Source organism: Neophocaena asiaeorientalis, unplaced genomic scaffold (assembly GCF_003031525.2).
Source record: "Neophocaena asiaeorientalis asiaeorientalis breed wild unplaced genomic scaffold, Neophocaena_asiaeorientalis_V1.1 scaffold87, whole genome shotgun sequence".
Lineage (NCBI taxonomy): Eukaryota > Metazoa > Chordata > Mammalia > Artiodactyla > Phocoenidae > Neophocaena > Neophocaena asiaeorientalis.
In genome coordinates this window covers 3,135,099-3,155,536 of record NW_020175432.1, presented here as the reverse complement: position 1 = coordinate 3,155,536, position 20,438 = coordinate 3,135,099, and the positions used below count along the sequence as shown (strand labels likewise).

The following is a 20,438-nucleotide window of genomic DNA, read 5'->3' as shown; positions in this document are numbered from 1 at the left end:
TAACTAGGGTCTGGCTTTGTTTATCTTGGACAAAGTGGAGTTTCTCCGTCCTTGGGGAAACCTTAGTTTTGCTCATAAATCGTCTCAGCTGACTGGATGAGACCCACCCTGATTATTTAGGGTCAACTGGATATGGAAGTGAAACACATCTACAAGATACTCCACTGCTACCCCTAGACTGGGGCTTAAGGGATGACTGGGCACAGTCTAGCCAAGTTGACATGTAAAACTAAACAAGCTGACATGTGAAACCATGGTACTGTCTTAAAATAATTGAGGGTTCTGGCTCTTGGTGGTGAAGTGCCCACCCAACCTCGTACTTGGAGCATCGTGTCCACGGCTCTGTGACCACCTGCAGAAGACACAACTACCCAGCTCCCTCTTGGCGCTGGCATGTCTCTCTGACAGCCTTGGGAGATGCTGTGCCCTCTGGGTCCTCCCACGGGACACCATCCTCTGGGATGCTTCCACGTATGCTTCCACTGCCCTCAGCCGCTGCCAGGACAGCTCACCCAGGTAATTCCACGCCTCTCAGCCTGGGCCAGCGCTTTCTCCAGGCTTCTAAGAGCCATTTCAGCAACCCAGCTGGCCCATCATCCTCTGAGTCCTTGCCGGGATGTTAAATCCCAAGATTTAACGTGTCCCAAGAAGGTGCCCCCCAAGTCAGTGCACTCTCGTTCCTCTGGTCTTACATTCTGGTTCCTGGACAAAACGCCTTCAACAAGAAGCGAAAGCAGGGACTTGAATGGATGCTTGCACACCTGTGCTCACCGCAGCAACATTCACAGAAGGCAAAAGGTAGAAACAACCCAAATGTCCATCGACAGATGACTGGATAAGCCAAATGTGGTGTAGCCACACAATGGAATATTATTTAGCCTTAAAAAGAAGGAGATTCTGGGGCTTCCCTGGTGGCGCAGTGGTTGAGAGTCCGCCTGCCGATGCAGGGGACACGGGTTCGTGCCCCGGTCCGGGAAGATCCCACATGCCGCGGAGCGCCTGGGTCCGTGAGCCATGGCCGCTGAGCCTGCGCGTCCAGAGCCTGTTGCTCCGCAACGGGAGAGGCCACAACAGTGAGAGGCCCGTGGACCGCAAAAAAAAAAAAAAAAAAGGTTCAGATGAGGACTTCCCTGGCGGTCCAGTGGTTAGGACTCCACGCTTCCACTGCAGGGGGCCTAGGTTCAATCCCTGGTCGGGGCACTAAGATCCTGCAAGCCGCATGGCACTGCCAAAAAAAAATTTAAAAGAAATGGTTAAGATGTTAAATTTTTATGTTATTTTACCACAATTAATAAAAAAGAGAGAGAGGGGATAAAAAGAGACTTAAGGGAGACAACAACCAAATACGGATGTTGTTTGGAACCTGATTCTAATACACCAACTGTAAAAAAGTCATCTTTTGAGACAGCTGGGGAAACGGGGAGATGCATGATGCATCGTGGGTGCCTATGAAAATCCCCATCATTTCTGGAGCCACGTGGCAGAGAAACAGAGAAATGACCCGAGGCCTGGGAGTGCTTTAATATATTTCAGCAAAATGAAGTAAAAATAAATTGAAAATAGAGTCACCTTGAAAACATCATGCTGACTGGGGGAAACCAGCCACAAAACCCCTCATAATGTAAGGATCCATGTACGCGAAATGTCCACCACAGACAAATCCATAGAGACAGAAAGTAGATTAGTGGTTGCCAGGGGCTGGGAGAGGAGAATGGGAGGGACTGCTCATGGGGACTGGGTTTCCTCTGGGGGTGATGGGAATGTCTAAGGGACATTTAAAAAAAAAATGGGTCAACAATGAAATTAAAAATACCTGGAAACAAATAACAATGAAATCACAACCATACAAAATCCACGCGATGAAGCAAAAACAGTTCTTATAGCAAAGTTCATAGTGAACAGGCCTTCCTCAAAAAACAAGAAAAATCTGCAATAAACAAACTAACCTACCACCTAAAACAATTAGAAAAAGAACAAACAAAACCTAAAGTCAGCAGACATAAGGAAATAATGAAGATCGAAGAGGAAATAAATAAAATAGAAATTAAAAACTAGAAGAAAATCGATAAAACCAAGAGCTAGTTCTTTGAAAGGGTAAACAAAATTGACAAACCTCTGGCCAGGCTCACCAAGAAAAAAAGAGAGAGGCCCCAAATAAACAAAATAAGAAATGAAAAAGGAGAAATGACAACCGATACCACAGAAATACAAAAAAAATAAGAGAATACTATGTCAACAAATTCGACAACCTAGAAGAAACGAACAAGTTTCTAGAAACGTACAGGCCACCAAAACTGAATCAAGAAGCAATAGATAATTTGAACAGACCGATCACTAGCAGTGAAATAGAATCTGTAATTTGAAAAACTCCCTACAGGGATTTCCCTGGTGGTCCAGTGGTTAAGAATCCATCTTCCAATGCAGGGGACGCAGGTTGCATCCCTGGTCGGGGAACTAAGATTCCACATGCCACGGGGCAACTAAGCCTGCATGTGCCACAACGAGAGAAAAGCCCGCACACTGCAAAAAAGAGATCCTGCGTGCCGCAACTAAGACCCAACTCAGCCAAAAATAAATAAATGAATAAAATATTTTTAAATATAAAAAATTTAAAACTCCCTGCAAACAAAAGTCCAGGACCCGCGCAACACTAGTCACAGTTGCCAAAAGTGGAAACAACCCAAATGTCCACTAACGAAACATGGTACAACTGTACAGTGGAATATTACACAACTGTAAAAGGGGATGAAGCTCTGACACACCCTACATCGTGGATGAACTTGGAAACCATTACGCTAAGTGAAAGACGCCAGACACAAAGGCCGCAGATTGTATGACCCTATTTACGTGAAATGTCCAAACAGGCAAATTCACAGAGGTAGAAGGCAGATCAGTCGTTGCCAGGGGCTGGAGAGTCAGGTGGGAGTGACTGTCAATGGATGAAGGTTTCTTTCTGGGATGATGAAAAAGTTCTGGAATGAGATACAGGTGACGGTTGCATAACACTGTGAATGTACTTAAATTCCACTGAATGGTTCACTTTAAAATGGTGATTTCTACATTTTGGGAATTTCACCTCAATTAGACAAAAGAAAGGCGTCTTTGGAACTGCTCTGCCTATGTTGATCTCTGCCCCTTTGCTTATTCCCTGCCCCGTCTCAGGCAAGCTGCCACCTTCCCTGCCCACCTTTATAGACCTGTGATCTGGGGGTACTCTAGTGCCACTTCCCACCTGATTCTGGTCCCCACTCTAGGGCAGGACAGGTCCCACTTGTTCCTGCTGTGTCCCCAGCACCCGAAGGAGACCACACAGTAGGAGCACAGCAGGCGTTTGTTGAATGAATAAATGTTGGAAAATGTATTAGCTCCAGGCTTTATCCTGAGCCTCTATTTTGCTGGAGAATTTCTCCCCAGTCTGGGGGAAGGGGGTGAGGGGGACTTTGCTTGGCTAGGAAATCCCTGCAGAGCCCAGGCCTCTAAGGAGGGTACAGGAGGCAAGCAGGGTCGAAGCCGTTCTGCAGAAGGAACAGCGTCGTGACGAGGCCTTTCCACTCTGCAGTCAGACTCCCAGCCCCGAGAACCATAAAACAGTCCTGCTCGGACTGGAAACATTTTCTTTTAATATATTCCTGGAGGTGTTGGCAGGGCCTGTGAGGAAAATTCCAGGGGAATAAGGAGAGAGGTCTTTGGCATCCACGAAGGGCCTGGAAGGGGTAGCCAGGCCTAGGGCCTTGGGGGGACCTTGCTGTTCTTGGGGGAGGCTGAGGGGCCCAGGCAGGGCCAGGTGGCTGTCAGCACGTTATCTGGGTCTGGGAGGCTCCTGCAGACCGACAGACCTCCCTGAGTCCTGTGGTGACGGAGGTGGTGCATGGCCTCACCAGTCGGAGACAGTTCTCCACAGGAATTCGTATAAAGCGGCTTCGAGATGTTCCCAGCAAACATGAACAACCCACAGGGTGCTGACGTCTGAGGAAGGAACCTCCCGGTGCCCAGCACAGGGCAATGGGGTCCACACACCTCCCATGGCTCCCTATTGTCCCAGGATGGAATCCAAGTCTGGCCTGTCTAGTTGTATCGCCCTGTGTCCCTGCCCCCATGTGAGCCGGGCCCCACCACAGCCAGCTCCAGGAACACTGCCTTGTTCTCGTCCCCTCCGGCCTTTGCCCACACTGGCATGTATTGAGGGTGAAGTTCTTGACTATAAATCCTGGGGCATTGCTGGGGGAGGTCAGGGGGACTCAGAAGGGTAGATGTTTCTCAAACCTTGTCATTGGGGCTCTAGGTCCCCTAGAAGACAGGACCCCACCTACTATGGGCTGGGCATGATGGTACATGCTGTGGGTAAAATACAGTTTGTATGAACATACACACAAAGAAGATAATTTCAAAGAGTGAAGAGTGTTTGGAAGAAAGTTGAGTGAAGGTATTTTTGTTCAGGGGTTGGGGAGGCCTCCTGAGGTTGGTGATATTTAAGCTGAGATCTGAAGGACAGGAAAGTACCGTGTAAATATGGAGAATGAGAATTTCAGACAGAAAGGATGGCTTGTGCAAAGGCCCTGGGGTGGGAAAGGGCGTGGCTGTTGGCAGAACAGTGAGGAAGCCAGTGTGACTGGAGCAGAGTAAGGGAAGGAGGAGACAGGCAGGAGGGATGGGGTGAGGTCAGATTGTGTGGGGCCTTGCAGGACACAGAGAGGAGGTGGAATTTATTCTGAGAGTAATAGGGAGCCATGGAGGGTGTGTGAGCCAGAGAGGAACATGATCTGATTTATGAATTTGAGACATCCCCTGTGGTTACCCTGGGGAATGGGGGGCAGTGTCCAGGCAGGAGTCAGCGGGGTGGAAACCAGGGCTGGGCTGCTGGGAGGGGCAAAGTGTTTGGATTTGTATGTTTTGGAGGCCGAGGGGACAAGAGCTGCTGACAAACTGAACATGGCGGGGGGTGGGGAGTGGGAGGGAGGAGCCTCAGATGCTGCCCAGGTCTCAGGCCCAGCATGGAATGGATGGCGGGACCATTGCCTGAGACAGAAAGCCTTGGAGAGATGACATCAGGGTACCAACGGCTGTGCCTTGGCCGTGCGGTCAAGGTGTCTGGTTGGAATCACATGCCTGGGCCAGGCTGGTCGAGCTCCAGATGGAACTGTGGACCTTGTGGGCGAAGAGCGGCCTTTGACGTCCAAGCCTGGACCGGGTCCACCAGGGAGAGGCAGGCCGGGGCGTGGCCCGAGCCCTAAAACCCCAAGCTTTGTGTAAGCAGGCAGGGCCCAAGTTTTCCCCATCCGGGTCCTTTTGTTCCAGCTGGAAACTGGGACCAAGTGGAGAAATCCAGATGTGGAGTTGGATGCAGCCCCGAGACCGTGCGGTCTGGGGAGGCCCAGCATCCAGGCGTCCAGTGGGTCCGGCCTCCGTGTGGCCTCTCTGGCCATGGCCCGGCCAGGTGTGGGGGGCAGGACGGTTTCAGCTTTGTGTCTCTGGCTGCAACTGTAAAGTTTAGAAAAATAATCCCAGCACCGAGGCCTCACCCTTCCCGGTGTCAACCCAAGCTCCTGGTGGAAAAACAGGCCCCAGGCCCCTCGCCAACCCACAGATCTGAGACCCGCCCAGGGACCTGTTTAGGAGCGAGGGCAGGGGTCAGGAGGGCAAAAGACTGGCTCCCAGCATTTCTCTAGACGTGAAAGTTGACTCGGTTTTCCACCTGGAAAAGGGGGCATTGCTCTGGACTCGCACCCACATTCAAGGTCTCCTGAAGCACCAGCTGTGTGCTCAGCCGAGGGCCACGCACTGGAGACCAACCCCTCAGACGACCCATGGCCAGCCCTGCCCAGAGGGCCTCCCAGTCCAGCGGGACGGGGTGTGGGGTTCGCTAGACAACAGCTGTCGCATTCCTGGGCCTCAGTTTTCCATCTCTGCAATGGGGAGGAAAACAGCCCCACCTCAGGGAGTCACCATTATCACCATGACAGCTTGCTCATTTCGGACCATTCATGACCCAGCTTGGGGCCCCATGGACAAGATCCCAGCGGTCCCAAATCTTCTAGATCAGGGGCACAAGTCAGCTGTTTAAAATCAGGTGGGGTGGGAACTGGGTTGAATCACTTTCTGGTCTTTTGATCCCAGTCACTAGGAGGAAGTGGTTCAAGTGTGGCTTAAGAAGTGGGGACAGGTGGCAGGGGCGGGGAGAGGGCTGGGGTGTTGCTTAATGGGGACAGATTTTCAGTTTATCGAGCTGAAAGTATTCTGGAGATGGATGGTGGGGATGGTTGCCCAACAATCTGGACACACTTCATGCCACCAAACTGTGCACTGATTAAGATGGAAAGTTTTATGTTATGTGTTTTTACCACAATAAAACATAATTTTTAAGAAAGAAAAAAAAAGGTGAAGACTGAAATCAGATCTGCCCCTCACGTACTGTGTGGCCTGAGCAAATGTCTTGCCCTCTCTGGGCTTCTGTTTGCTCCCTCCCTCCCTCCCTTCCAGCTCTGGATCATAGTCACAGCTCTGAACTTGATGATTTCCTGTGATTGTGCATTTCCCCCACTTCAACCCTCTGGGGCTTGAAGCAGGGCTGGGGAGCAAGGGAGATGAACGTCACTTGAGCGGCCTTGAAACAAGTGATGGGGTGAGAAACTAGTGAGTGTGGGCCCCTCTTGCCACCTGCCAGCCATTTGGAAATAACACGTTGGCGACGGCAGCCGTCCCGGGCAAAGCCTGTTTCCTTGTGATGTTCAAGGTTGCCTGGTACCCAGGGGAGGTCAAGAGGCCAGCAGACTAAGGAAGGGCCTTGGCTGGGCCTGGAGCTTCCCCCAGCAGCAGCCTTCCAGGGAAAGCCTGGGCCAGAGCTGGGACCACCACCATTCCTGCAGGCAGAAGGTAACAAGAGGGACCTTGAATGTAGCGTTTGGAGATGGAGGCAGACGATGGAGGCTTGGCATACTGCCAGGGTCACCTCCATTAAAGCAGGTGGCGTCCGGCAACCTGTAATCCAGATTGATCACTAAGGCAGGAGGCAGGTGGCGGATCCAGTCTCCATCATTTGCATCTGGTGGCATCCAGCTGGGGGCTTACCCCCTTCCCCACCTCGAGAGGATGACTTAAGCCCCTGGCCTGTCCAGTCAAAACCTTCCATCTACAGACCACAGTGACTGGTTCCGGGAAGGGCATGGAACCTGAGCTGGGCCAGTGAGCCTCAGCCCTGAGATCTCTACTGGGCCTAGCAGGGTGCTCTGCTTCCACAAAGAGACATCACCTCACATCCACTAGGATGGCCATAATAAAAAAAAAAATCTAAAAAAACGGCATTGGCAAGGATGCGGAGAAACTGAAACCCTTGTGCATGGCTGGTGGGAGTGTCAAATGTTGCAGCCGCTGTGGAAAACAATGTGTGGTTGTTCCTCTGAAAGTGAAACATAGTTCATCATCATATGATCACAAGATCCAGCAATTTCACTCTAGGTATACACCCAATTGAAAACAGGTGTTCAAACAAAAACTTGCACACACATGTTCACAGGGTTATTTATTCACAATAGTTAAAAGGTGGAAACAACCCAAATGTCCATCAACTGCTGAATGGATAAACAAAATGATGAACCCTGTAGACAAACTGAGTGAGAGAAGCCAGACGCAAAAGGACACATGGTGTATGATTCCATTTATATGAAATGTCTAGAACAGGCAAATCCGTAGAGACAGAAAAGCAGATGAGTGGTTACCAGGGGCTGGGGGTAGGGGGAACGGGAGTGACTGATAAGGGGAACGGGGTTTCCTTTTGGGAGAAGATGAAAATGTTTTCGACCTAGGTAGAGGTGATGATTGCATGACATCACCAATGTACTAAAAACTACTGAACTGTACACTTTAAAATTGTTGAAATTATAAATTTTATGTAATGTGTACTTTATCACAATTTTTTCTTTTTAGAAAAGGGAGAAGACAGCTGACAGAGAGACACAGATCCTGAAGGCATCATTTGGGGGTTCTGGATCCAGCCATAGCTGAAGGTAACCCTGACGCTAAGGTAAGGCAGCAAGGGATGGGCTTTCCCTCCCTGTAACCTGGTATTTCAGAAAATCAGCTGCTTCGTCCCCATCATGATGAGAACAGCCCTCACTGCAGGTGCTGGGGGCCTCAGGAGGCTGGAATCCCCTCCCTGACCCTCTGCTTTCCCATCTGTAAAATGGGAGGAAGGGAAAGTTCCTCCATGCCAGCAATACGCGGTCCCAGTGTGCACTCATCTTTGATCATGTATGATCATGTTTCGTCCCCGTGGCAGCTCTGTGAACAAGGTGCTCTGAGCTCAGCAAAGGGAAGAAATCGCTGAGGCCCATGCTCCTGCCTTCGACGCTGTGTCACATCAAGAAGCAAATGGCTGGGGCCTCAGGAGGAGGGGGGTTAGGGCTCCCAAGAGGAGGCTCAGTGGGGTGGTGACAAGCTCACTCTTAGCATCCAACAGCCCTGAGTTCGGGTCTCAGCTCCGGCCCTCTGTGATCCCGGGCCAGTGGTGTTCACCTCTGGGCCTCGGTTTCTCCTCTCCAAAACAGACTGGTTATTCTGGGCGTCAGGTGCCGGGTCTGCTGGGTGAATAGTTGCTGTCCTGGGAGAGCTCATTAATACCCGGATGTGTCTGGTGGAATCCGAGCTGGGCTATGACTCCTGGTGTTGGGCAGAGGCCAGCGCTGGGGGGCAGCTTACCAGTTTACTGCCATCCGGAGGCAACACAGCCAGGATACAGCCTCCCCTCCGTGTCGTGTTGCTGTTGGCTTTTAAGAGGATACGGATGCAGAAGGAACTTGTTGATTCTTTTTCCACTTGTTGCTGAGCACTCGGCGTCCCGGCGCGCCTGGCCGGAGGCTGGCGCTGTTTCCTGGAACCTGGACAGCCTCGCTTGGCCCTGGCCACAGGGACTCGCCGAGTGTTTGGCGGCTGGCTGGCTCCAGGCATCGGCGATGGCGTGGTCCTTCTCTCCCGTGGCTGTCCCAGAGAGCAGGGAGAGAGTACCTCAGAGCTCCCGTGGCCTCTGGGAGCCTCCCTGGACAGGTGCCAACAGGTGAGGGTGGATCAGACAGGGTGATTCTGATGGGATCACCTCTGAGACTCCATCTTGTGGCATCTCATATGTGGGGCTCACCAGTGTTGTGTCTCGGGCTCCCTGGGCTCCTGTGGCTTCCACCGTCCCATGGTTCTGTGCTTCTGTTGACGGGTGGCCATATCACCCTAGGATCCCACAGTGCCATGGCTTTAGCATGCTGTGGTCCCATGTCTCCGTTAGCCCATAATGCTATGACTCTGTCGTTCCTTAGTTCTGTGGCTCCTTGTTCTGTGGTCTTGTGACTCTTGGATTCATTGGAACTTCCTGACTTTACTTTTTTAAAATAAATTTATTTATTTGTTTGTTTGGTTTTATTTTTGGTTGTATTGCGTCGTCATTGCTGCATGTGGGCTCAGTAGTTGTGGCTCACGGGCTCTAGAGCACAGGCTCAGTAGTTGTGGCGCACGGGCTCAGTTGCTCCGCGGCATGTGGGATCTTCCCAGACCAGGGCTCGAACTCGTGTCCCCTGCATTGGCAGGCAGATTCTTAACCACTGCGCCACCAGGGAAGCCCCACTTGTGACTTTAGAAAAGGGTAAATCATCTAACCCAGCGGGAAACAGAGTCAAGAGAACTCATGGGGTGGGTGTTGCAATGACCGCCCCTCCACCAGCACTATGTGGGCCAGCAGCAACAGTGGCATCACCCCTTTTCCAGAGGTTTCCATGTGGCTGTCATCGTCCCATAGCTCTCTCGCAGACTATCCCAACAGCTGCTGTAGTCAGTCTCCTTCTGTGGGGTGAGAATAGGGACACACAGGCCAGCCATCCTGGTCCGGCCTGAGGGAGTAAACTTTAAGTTAGGGTAAATAGGGGTCAGCCAGGTAAAGGGCAGAAGGAAGAGTGCTCCAGGTGGAGGGCACAGCCTGTGCAAAGGTCCTAGGGTGGGGAGAAGCCTGAGAGTGGGAGGCACAGGGAGAGGCAGCCAGTGTGGCTAGAGTGAGCCAGGCCAGTTCACTTTCCTTTGTCTCATGTAAGGCAAGGGAGACAGAGACTGGACAGAGGCACCTGTTATGTGCTTCACTTTCACTGTCTGACTGACTTCTCACAGTGACCTTTGAATGCGCTTGTCACACAGCTAGAGAGGCCCCAAGGGGGCGTCCATCCATTCATCCATCCATCCTACCATCTGTCTATGATACATCCATCCACCTATCATCCACCCATCCATCCACCCAGCCACGTATCCACCAACCCATCCATCCATCTCCCCACTCATCTGCCTGTGTATCAATCCACTCATTTAGCCGTCCCATCTATTCATCCCTCCATCCATCCATCCCCTGATCCAGCCAGCCAGCTATCATCTATCCAACCATCCATTCATGTGTCCATCTGCCTTCCTTTCTGTGAGTCCGTCCATCCACTCACCCGTTTACCCATCCAACCACCCAACTACCCACTCACTCATCTATCTGTCCATCAATCCACCCATCCATCCATCTACTCACCCATTAACCATCCGTCCATCCATCATTCATTTATTCTAACACGTGTATGATGCTGGAGATATGGTGGGACTCAGTGTGGTGAAGGATGCAGCCCCATAGCCATGTAATCCATCTGTGCCCATTCGGTGTGGTCAGAGCTGCGACAGATGATAGGGCACTTTGGAGGCCAGAGGATGCTGCTAACCCAGCTGGGACGAAGAGGAGTGAGTGATGTTAAAGGGGAAGGTGGACCAGGGAGAGTCACAGTCCAACGAAGGGCCTGGAGGGCAGAAAGAGATGGGGCTGGAGAGGCCCGTGAAGCCCGAAATGGTTCACGGCTCTGTCCCATCCAGCCCTCTCCCCTTCCATCACACCCTCACCCCTCTGCTCCAGCCACACCTGCCTCCCTGCTGAACCTCCCATACATCAGGCACATCCTCCCCGCAGGCTTTCACCCTTGCTGTGTCCTCTGCCCGGGACACCCCTCATCAGCTGGAACCCGTTCACCTGTTCAGGTCTCGATACTAACATCCCACTGCAGAGTGGCCTCCCTGACCCCTGGGCTCTGTTTCCACAGCCCAGCCAGCCCCTACTTCCATGCAGCTTGTGTGCACTTGTCCACCTTCGAGGCTACCTACCACAGGGCTGAGAGGCTGAGACCACTTCCTTCCCATCGGCTGTGCAGCAAGGGGTCAATGCTTGTGCAGTGGATGGAGTTATTTAGTTTTATCCTATTGATTGCTAAGCATTTATTTGGCACAAATTGTATGCAGTCCTCCCATTTCGGGGCTGGGGCTCTCCCCTGCCTGGTAGCCTCCCTCTCCCACTGGCCCATTGGAGCCTGGGCCTCTGCCTGCCAGGCGGCCAGTGGGTAAACACACCCCGCCCTCACCCTCGGCCTCCTGCCCTTCACTGGCTAGAACAAGGGCCTCCTGTTAATGAGCTGAGGTGGGGGCTGGAGAAGGGGGGAGGAGGAATTGGGGGCAGGGCTCTCGTTCCTGTGATCTCTCCTGCCTACCCGCCCACAGAAACCTGAGTGGGGGGCCTTCTACCCGCAACAAGGCTGTGTGTCTTCCCTCTCTGAGCATCCAGTGCCCATATAGAGGAGGCACGACGAGCCTGCCACACTGAGCCTCAGTTTGCCCATCTGTAGAGTGGGGAACGTTGGCAACCACCAGCATCAAAAAGTGCTGAATGCGCTTTTCGTGGACTAATGTATTTGGGTCTCATGATGAGCCTAAGAAGTCGGGGCTCTCATTGTCCCCATTTCACCTGGGTTTTTAGTGCTGCTGGTACAGTGCAGAAAAACTTTAAGAATTTCCAATTTTCACTTCATTAGACGGAGAGGCAGACCGACAGACAGACAGACTGAGGGAGAGAAGGAGACCGCTGTAGCGAGACCGCAGGGAGTCTCTCTCCGTGTAACACAGACACAGGTTTGTTTTGCTGTTACCTACAAAACTCTCACTAAATGCGAGAGGGAAGGAGAAAAGAGCAGGGCAGCCATGTGTCCTGCCACAGTTATCCCTGGAAAAATTATGAAGATAATGGTGGTGTAAAATCATTCTCAGAAATCAGTGCCCATAGAATGACACGTTGTTAAATTCCAGTCGCTTCCTAGTGAAGTCCTTTCTCTCCTAAGGCAACTCCATGGTCCATTCTCTAAACTGAAGAAGTAAAAATTTACATTATAATAAACTTTTGAAGGTGTCCTCCCCCACTCTGTCCAAAGAAAAGAAACACACACACACACACACACACACCCCGCTGCTGTGAAGCACAGCCATGTTAAGCAACTTGTCTCAAGTTGCACAGCAGAGCTGGGATATGAAACTCAGGGTCCTGGTGCCAGAGACCAAGACCTTCATGGCGGTGTCCTGCTGCCTCCCACGATGATGAGTTCCTGCCTCCTGAGGCTGCGGGGAGAGTGGGCAAAAGAGGAAAACCCACAAAAGTGATGTGGCAAAAAGTTTTCGAGCATTTGGCACTTACTCGATAAAATTGTAGTCACTATATTTATTGTTATTTTCTTCTTTTCTTTATCATACCTTTTGGAGAGTCTAAGACCGAATGACAATAGAGTCGAGGCAAATGGAGGGTGGGAGGGGGGAGGCGGGGCTTGCTGAAATTCACAGAGCAAGTCAGGGTGGGTCTGCCAGACTCCAGTGCCCAGACGGCACCCTATCTGTCCCCCTGCCCCTCTTCCCACCGCTTGGTCCTTCTGGAGAGATGGGTCCAGTTGGGCCATCCAAGGCAGGCTGGGTCAGGCTCCTCAGCTGCGGATACAGCAGTGGCTAAGTGGCCTCCCTTGCTGTTCTAATGAATTCCCCAGACCCTGGGCCTGTGGTGGGGCCCGCCCAGGGCAGGGCGGCTGCCTTCCGGACATACTTTCTCTCTGGATTCACAAGGAGAGGCGGCTGGGGGAGCTGGGGGCGCCCACATGTCTCCCGGCCCAGCAGGACTCTGCCAGGAAGGGCTCAGGGGCCCCATCACACAGGCATCAGCCTCTCTGCCCCAGCCTGGCCAGGTTCCTGGAACCACTGGGTCCAGCATCATGGGAAGGGGGGCTGTTTGGGGCTCCAGCCAAGGGCTCAGGCCAGGAGGTCCTGGGTAGCAGAGTTTTCACAGCTAATGAGGGGCCTGGGCTAGCATTTCTCGTCTGGAATCTGTGGCCAAGGGCAGAGAGTGGGTGGTATGAAGGCCTTAGGGGTATGTCTTCTCCTGTTTTAATCCTGGCTGTGTGACCTTGAGTTGTCTCATACCTTCTCTGAGGGAAATGTAAATAAGAACGATCTGAGGTATAAGTGACATAGTGTATAAATTACAGATTATATAATGAGGCTAACACAGGAGGCAGACACGGGGCACGGGTTAGCTCATTCAGTCCTCTCAACAGTGATCACTCCCACTTTCTAGGTGAGGAAACCGAGGCACAGAGAAGTCAAGCAACTTGCCTTAGGTCACACAGCAAGGCTATGCCCGGCTGACATTCGAACCCAGGCCATGTGGCTCCTGAGTCTGTCCTAAAGTACAGTGGTAGCAGGGGTTACTATTATTAATAGTAATTACATTACATTAATTATAAGGAATAATAACAATGTTATACTAATCATGGCAGGTGCTCTTTGCAGGCCCAGTGGCCCCCAGGGTAGGAGGAACAGAGCAAAACACAGACGTTTCCAGTCCCCCGGGTGAGGCCATCCCAACTTTCTCTGCCAGAAATATACTGTCAGGCATCCTAGAAGAATGTCACACAGGCACCAGCCCCTAAGCCCTGCCCAAGAAGAGCAGAGAGGTCTTCCTGAAGGAGTGGGCGCCAGAGCCAGAACTTGGAGGATGGAGGAAGGTGTTCGGGATGGTGGGGGACAGCAGGTACAAAGGCCGGAAGGACACCCATAGTGAGTTCTTGTGTAATGTGGGGCTGCTGAGGTGTGCGTGGGAGGAGGGGGCTGCTGCTTGGAAGGGGGATTTCAGGGCCGATGGGATCTAGGAGGCAGGAGCACGAAACCAGATTGCCCATGTCTCCAGGCCTCTGTTGTCTGATCTGCAGACTGGGGCATCTTAAGGGCCTCTGCCTTTGCCATTCCCTCTGCCTAGAATGTCCTTCCCTGCATCCCCTCATGGCCGGGCCGTGAACAAGGCCGTGTGTGTCCAAGCCGCAGCCCCATGCCAAGCCTGTGGTGGGGGCCTGTCTTCCATGTGCCCTTGTCCCAGCTGCATGAGGCACACGCAAGCCTACAGCCCTTGCTGGAGCCGTGGTTTTCCCAAGAATTCCAGCACCAACCGGGAGCGGCCCCCAGGTGTGCCGGACGCCAAGGAAAACAGGAGGTGAGCTCATGGCCCTGCCACAGGCATCAGGGCACGGGCCTGTGGCACTTCACTGGAAGTGCCTAGGCTGGGATCGGCTGTTCCTACCCAGCCTCCCCTCCAGACCCACCACTCCTCACTCACCCTCTGTGGCTCCCCATTGCCCTCAGAAGACAGTGCAAGCCCTGCCCCACTGGCATTACTTCTCCTGAGCCCCAAGATTTCTCTACCCTGAGATCAATCTGTCCATCAGACCAGGCTCATTTTTGCCTCAGGGCCTTTTCACATGCTGTTCCTCTACCTGGAATGCCTTTCCACCATCTCTTTATCTGGCCATGGCCTCCTCACTTTCCTGGTCCTAGCTCGGTGTTCCCTCCTCCTCTAAGAAGCCTGCCCAGACTCCCCCCGCCACCCCAAGCTGGGTCAGGCACCTTCTTGGAGCTCCCACTGCTGTCTGTGCATCCCCCACCACAGTCCTGGCCCCTTGGGATGACTACATGTAGCTGCTTCCCCACCACCCTGGGTTCCCCACAAGGGAGGAGCCTAGTCCGGCTTGTTCACTGTGTCCCCAGCATCCTGCACAGGACACAGCACACAGTAGGTTCTCAATGCATGTTTGAGAATAATGAATGTGCCTGAAATTTCCCCACCTCCAAGCTCCACATGCTTCGCTTTGCCAGAACCATCCTCACCTTTTTGTCTCTGCTGATCTGAGTCTTCCTTTCCTTTAGGTTTCCTTGCCACCTCCTCCAGGAAGCCCTCAGTGACTTCTCTGCAACCTCCCATGAGAACAAATCTGGCAAGGAACCTACCCTGGCTTCATCCCTGCCCCTCTCAGTGGCCCTAGGCTAGTCACTTCCCGTCTCTGGTCCTCAGTCCTCCGTCCCCTGCCTATAGAATAGAGGCTGCAAATGCTGGAGGGTAGGGGCAAAGAGGGTTAACTCCAGAAAACAGAGGTGTTTTGTAGCTTAAGAGCATGGCTGGGCTGGGAGGATTTTCCTGATTAGCAGTAATTTCTATTTTTATTACAGGCTGTTCCCACAGAGCTGGACTGGAGCTTGGATGGTATGGCAAAGTCTCGACAAACAGAAGCACAGGGCCTCCCCCGCTCAGATCTCCTCCAGCCACAGCCCTTTAATTTGCTCACCCTCCTGCTGGGGAGGGACACACACACAGCCCAGTGCACAGATTGGGAGACTGAGTGGGCTCCGGCCCCTGGGCGACCAGGCTGCCCCCCTCCCCTACTCACCAGCTTGAGAACCGCAGAGAGAGATCAGAAAGGGGTTGGGGGAGGAGGTGAGTCCTAACCTTTAGCCACTCTTGACTCAGTTTCCCCAAGTGTGAGCTGAGGGGCGCCACTGTGGGGATCACTTCCTTCCCAGCTATGCCCGAGTCTTGGCACACAACCATCACTCAGATAAGCGAATGAGAGGGCTGGAGGGCGGTCCCGCTTGATTCCCCGCCCCACCAACCTCCGCACAAGCCCCCCCGCCGTGACTCAGTTTCCCCGCCGGATCCGGGTTCAGCTGCGCTGGGCGGGGCCTTGAACGCGGAGGCCAGCGCCGTCTGTTTACCTTGAGGCTGGACGCTGGGCAGGGCCGCGGAGGGCCGTCCCCGGGGCCGGCCGCGCCGCCGGCATAAATAGGACACGCGGGCCCCGTGGGCGGCAGAGAGCGAGCCGCTGTCCAGCTCCCCGCCGCCGTCATGGTCCTCACCGCCGCCCGCGTTCTCTTGCTCACCCTGGCTGCCCTCGGCGCATCGGGCCAGGGGCAGATCCCGCTGGGTAAGCCGCGCCTGACCCCCAAGCGGACAGGACTCGCGGGAGGCCTGGGGTCGCGGCTTCTTGGGATTCGGGGACTGTTCGCCGGGGCGTGCGGGGCGGAGAAAGCAGGCAGCGGGGCAGAGGCTCAGGAAATGGGGTGGGCGTCAGGGGTCCCTGCCGCGGCGGTGTGAGGGGTGGTGATGGGGGTCTCCGGTCCCCGACGCCCCACCAGCGCCCCCTGTCAGCGCAGGTGCAGACCTGGGCCCGCAGATGCTACGCGAACTACAGGAGACCAACGCGGCGCTGCAGGATGTGCGGGAACTGCTGCGGCAGCAGGTGCCTGCCGGGGTTGGGGGGACGGGGGTGCCGGTTTGGCACAGAGAGGCTTGGAAGAGGACAAGGGGGTCTCGGAGGTAGGGGAGTGTGGAGGAGTGGGGGGAGGACTGGAGAAGGGGATCCTGGTGGAGGTGAAGAGGGCCCAGAGTTATGGAAAAGAGGAAAAAGAGGGGTCCCAGGGACAGGGGGTTCCGCGGGAGAGGGGTAGGGATCCGTGAGGGGGGAAGGGAATCCCAGGGAAGGAAGAGAGGGGCTAGGAGAGTAGGGATCTCGGGGTAGGGAGTCCGTGGGGAAGGGGCCCGGGTCGAGTGGGTGGGTCTTCGGGAAGGGAGTTTGAGAGAGGGAGAGGGGAGACCCGACGGGGGAGGAGAGGGATGGACCCGCTGACCACACCCCATCCCCCTTGCACCAAAGGTCAAGGAGATCACGTTTCTGAAAAACACGGTGATGGAGTGTGACGCGTGCGGTGAGCGCAGCTGGGGCGGCAGAGACTGGGCGGCGGGGGAGCGAGAAGAGATGGGGAGACAGAGACAGAGAGCGAAGGACAGACCGTGAGGAAAAGAGAGAAGATGGAGGCTGACAGAGATGGAGAGATTGGATGAGGGATGGAGAGAGAGAAACAGGAAGGGGAGACAGAGACTATGGGAGGGGGAGACCCCAAAAGTGCCAGAAACCTTGCGAGAGATGCTGGGAGGTGGAGAGTCGCGGAGGGAGAAGCAAAAAACGGCCGGGCGCAGAGATCCAGATACTGGAGAGACCTGGCGGGCAGAGCGCTCAGTGCGAGGCGGGGTCGCAGAACAACCAGGATCTCACCACGCCCTCAGGGGCCATCCCCCCCAGGCTCCACCCCTGGGCGTGACCCTAACCATTCCCGCCCCACCCCCGCAGGGATGCAACCCTGGGCGTGACCCTAACCATTCCCGCCCCACCCCCGCAGGGATGCAACCCGCGCGCACCCCCAGACTGAGCGTGAGGCCCCTAAGCCAGTGCGCGCCCGGCTTCTGCTTCCCCGGCGTGGCTTGTACCGAGACAGCAAGCGGCCCGCGCTGCGGACCCTGCCCCGCAGGCTTCACCGGCAACGGCTCGCACTGCGCCGATGTCAACGAGGTGCGTCCGTCACCACCGCCCAGACGATCCCCCAACGCGTGACCCCACAGCTCCCCACCGCCCCGACGAACTCCTCATCCGCTGGGGGTGCTCTCCCGGGGAGCCCCCTCATCTCCAGGGGCGCAGGTCCAGACGACCTCCCCACCGCCGGGGGACACCCACCACTACCCCCCTCTCCACTTGGGACGCCCATCCCGACGACTTCCTCCGTAGCCGGTGACGTCCGCCTCAACGACCCCCCTCACCGCCGGGAGCCGCCGACCCCAGCCACCCTTCCACCACCGGGGGGCTCCCGCCCCGACAGCCTCCTCACCGCCGGGCACGCACGCCCCGACGACCACTTCCCGCCTCCTCTGGGGACGCCCGCCCTCAAAATGTCTTCCCCCGCCCATGAGCACCCAGCCCACCGGGTCCCAGGAACAGATCCCCTCAGGCACGCTCTGTTCCCCGCCTGGTCTTGCCCCTTCCCACATCAAGGCAAAGCCGTGTGTGACCCCTGGGACAGTGGCCTCTGCCCCACATAGCACTCCCCGCCCCCCAAGAGCTAGCTGATGGCCCTTGAACTTTACAAGTACAAGCCCAATAAGCCCTGAGAAGCCTCTCTCGGGGAGGCCCAGCTATACGTCCGTCCTCTGACCCTCCGGGGCCCTTCTTCCCCCAGTGCAACGCCCATCCCTGCTTCCCCCACGTCCGCTGCATCAACACCAGTCCGGGCTTCCGCTGCGAGGCTTGCCCGCCGGGGTACAGCGGCCCCACCCACGAGGGCGTGGGGCTGGCCTTCGCCAAGGCCAATAAGCAGGTGAGGGCCGTGGGGGGTTGGGGTGGGGAGCCAGGAGGAGCATGTTGGGGTGGGGGGCATTTTGTTGAGTAAACTCGACCTCCAGCCTCGCAGCCTTTTCCTACCTCGCTCCAGCGGGAGGGCATAGGGACCGGAGTCTGGGGAACAGAGCATGGGTGGGAGGTCTGGGGATATCTGCGTAGGATCAGTGACCTCTGCCCTCCCTCCCACCCAGGTTTGCACGGACATTAACGAGTGTGAGACCGGGCAGCATAACTGCGTCCCCAACTCCGTATGCGTCAATACCCTGGTAAGGCCTGGGAGGAGAGGGGAAGGACTGAGAGATGGAGGATGGGACGCGAAGTGTCAGGCGTGGGGGGGGGGTGCTGACCTCCTGTGGCCCGGGCTCAGGGCTCCTTCCAGTGCGGCCCGTGCCAGCCCGGCTTCGTGGGAGACCAGGCATCAGGCTGCCGTCGGCGCGCACAGCGCTTCTGCCCCGACGGCACGCCCAGCCCGTGCCACGAGAAGGCCGACTGCGTCCTGGAGCGTGATGGGTCGCGATCCTGCGTGGTGAGTGCGAGCGGGCCAATGAGGGGCGTACGATGAGGGTCCGGGGGTGGGGCCACGCCGGAGCACCCACTCACTCCCCCACCCGCAGTGCGGTGTCGGCTGGGCTGGCAACGGGGTCTTCTGCGGCAGCGACACAGATTTGGACGGCTTTCCCGACGAGAAGCTGCGCTGCTCAGAGCGCCAGTGCCGAAAGGTGGGCGGGGTCTGAAGGGCGAGGCCTGGTATGAGGGTGGGCGGGGCTCCCTGGCAGCGCCCCTCATGCCCGCCGCGCCCACCCCTAGGACAACTGCGTGACGGTGCCCAACTCAGGGCAGGAGGACGTGGATCGCGACGGCATCGGAGACGCCTGCGACCCGGATGCCGACGGGGACGGCATCCTCAACGAGAAGGTGGGGCAAAAGCGGAGGCCTAGGTGAGACTAGATGGGGGCTTGGCTCGAGTGAGGGGTGTGGCCTTAGAGGCTGATCTCACGGGTCCCACAGGGTTAGGGGGTTCCCTGCAGAGGAGGCGGGGCCTCGGAGATGGACAGTCTGGGGAGTGACATTTGCCTTTCTAGGCCTGACTACTCCCAACCGGCCCTGACCTCTAGGACAACTGCCCGCTGGTGCGGAACCCAGACCAGCGCAATGCGGACGGCGACAAGTGGGGCGATGCATGCGACAACTGCCAGTCCCAGAAGAACGACGATCAGAAGGACACGGATAACGACGGCCGAGGCGACGCCTGCGACGACGACACAGACGGCGACCGTGAGCTCTGTGGCAGGGGGGAGAGGAGAGGGAAGGGCTGGCACCAAGGGGCGGGGCTTGGCTGGGCGGGGCTCGGCCTCCTTTGGAAGCCGGAGGGGGTGTGCTCGCCTAGGGCTCCAGGGACCATGGACCGTGCTCCGGCGGGCAGCAAAATGCAAGCTGGGATATGATGCCGAGGAGAAAAGGAAGGAACTTTTGGAGGAGGGGAAGGTGGTCCCTGTGTTAGATGCTGCAGGGAGGAAATAAGAGGACAGAGACGTGAGCCTGGGGTTTAGGGCTGAGGAGGTACCATTTTTTTTTTTTTTTTGAAGGAGGTACCATTTTTACATCTGGGCAGAGACTCGAGGTGGTGCATTCACAGAGCTAGTCCCCTCACCGCCATCCATTCATTTAGTCTCTAGGAGGCTGGCGACTGGGCATGAATACTTGGTTTAACTTTGTTGTTATTGGGAGCCAAAGATGGGGTGGGACTCTGTCCCAAGCTAGCCCCAGGGCTGCATCTGCCCTGCTGAAGTCAGCCTGGCCCCGTCCTAATCTTGGGATCCTGTTCTGTTCTGCTTCCCGCAGAGATCCGCAACGCAGTGGACAACTGCCCCAGGGTGCCCAACTCAGACCAGAAGGACAGTGATGGCGATGGTGTAGGGGATGCCTGTGACAACTGTCCTCAGAAGAGCAACGCAGACCAGGTGAGGGCAGGCCAGACCCCAGCTGGGTCAGACCCCTGGGGTAAGCACCAGGCTGATTAACAAGACTCCAGCCCAGTCCCAGCAGCCTGTGGGGGGTGGGGTGGTGTTCCTCTGCCTCAGGGAGGAC

The 20,438-nt window shown here is 55.6% G+C and overlaps 2 protein-coding genes across 2 annotated transcripts in view; one reads left to right on the top strand and one right to left on the bottom strand.

The window, feature by feature from the left end:
- UPF1 (UPF1 RNA helicase and ATPase) overlaps window positions 1-8,940 on the bottom strand; it is a 70,107-nt gene extending 61,167 nt beyond the window's left edge. Inside the window, exon 1 of the mRNA XM_024767477.1 lies at window positions 8,692-8,940. Within this exon, the coding sequence (XP_024623245.1) occupies window positions 8,692-8,940 (249 nt within the window). The remainder of the gene's footprint in view (window positions 1-8,691) is intronic.
- Window positions 8,941-16,006: 7,066 nt separating this feature from the next.
- Window positions 16,007-20,438, top strand: part of COMP (cartilage oligomeric matrix protein) — a 7,567-nt gene continuing 3,135 nt past the window's right edge. The window contains exons 1-11 of the mRNA XM_024767362.1: window positions 16,007-16,106; window positions 16,336-16,421; window positions 16,836-16,887; window positions 17,359-17,528; window positions 18,190-18,327; window positions 18,542-18,616; window positions 18,718-18,876; window positions 18,965-19,069; window positions 19,158-19,265; window positions 19,466-19,625; window positions 20,193-20,311. Of these exons, the coding sequence (XP_024623130.1) occupies window positions 16,028-16,106; window positions 16,336-16,421; window positions 16,836-16,887; window positions 17,359-17,528; window positions 18,190-18,327; window positions 18,542-18,616; window positions 18,718-18,876; window positions 18,965-19,069; window positions 19,158-19,265; window positions 19,466-19,625; window positions 20,193-20,311 (1,251 nt within the window). The 5' untranslated portion in view covers window positions 16,007-16,027. The remainder of the gene's footprint in view (window positions 16,107-16,335; window positions 16,422-16,835; window positions 16,888-17,358; window positions 17,529-18,189; window positions 18,328-18,541; window positions 18,617-18,717; window positions 18,877-18,964; window positions 19,070-19,157; window positions 19,266-19,465; window positions 19,626-20,192; window positions 20,312-20,438) is intronic.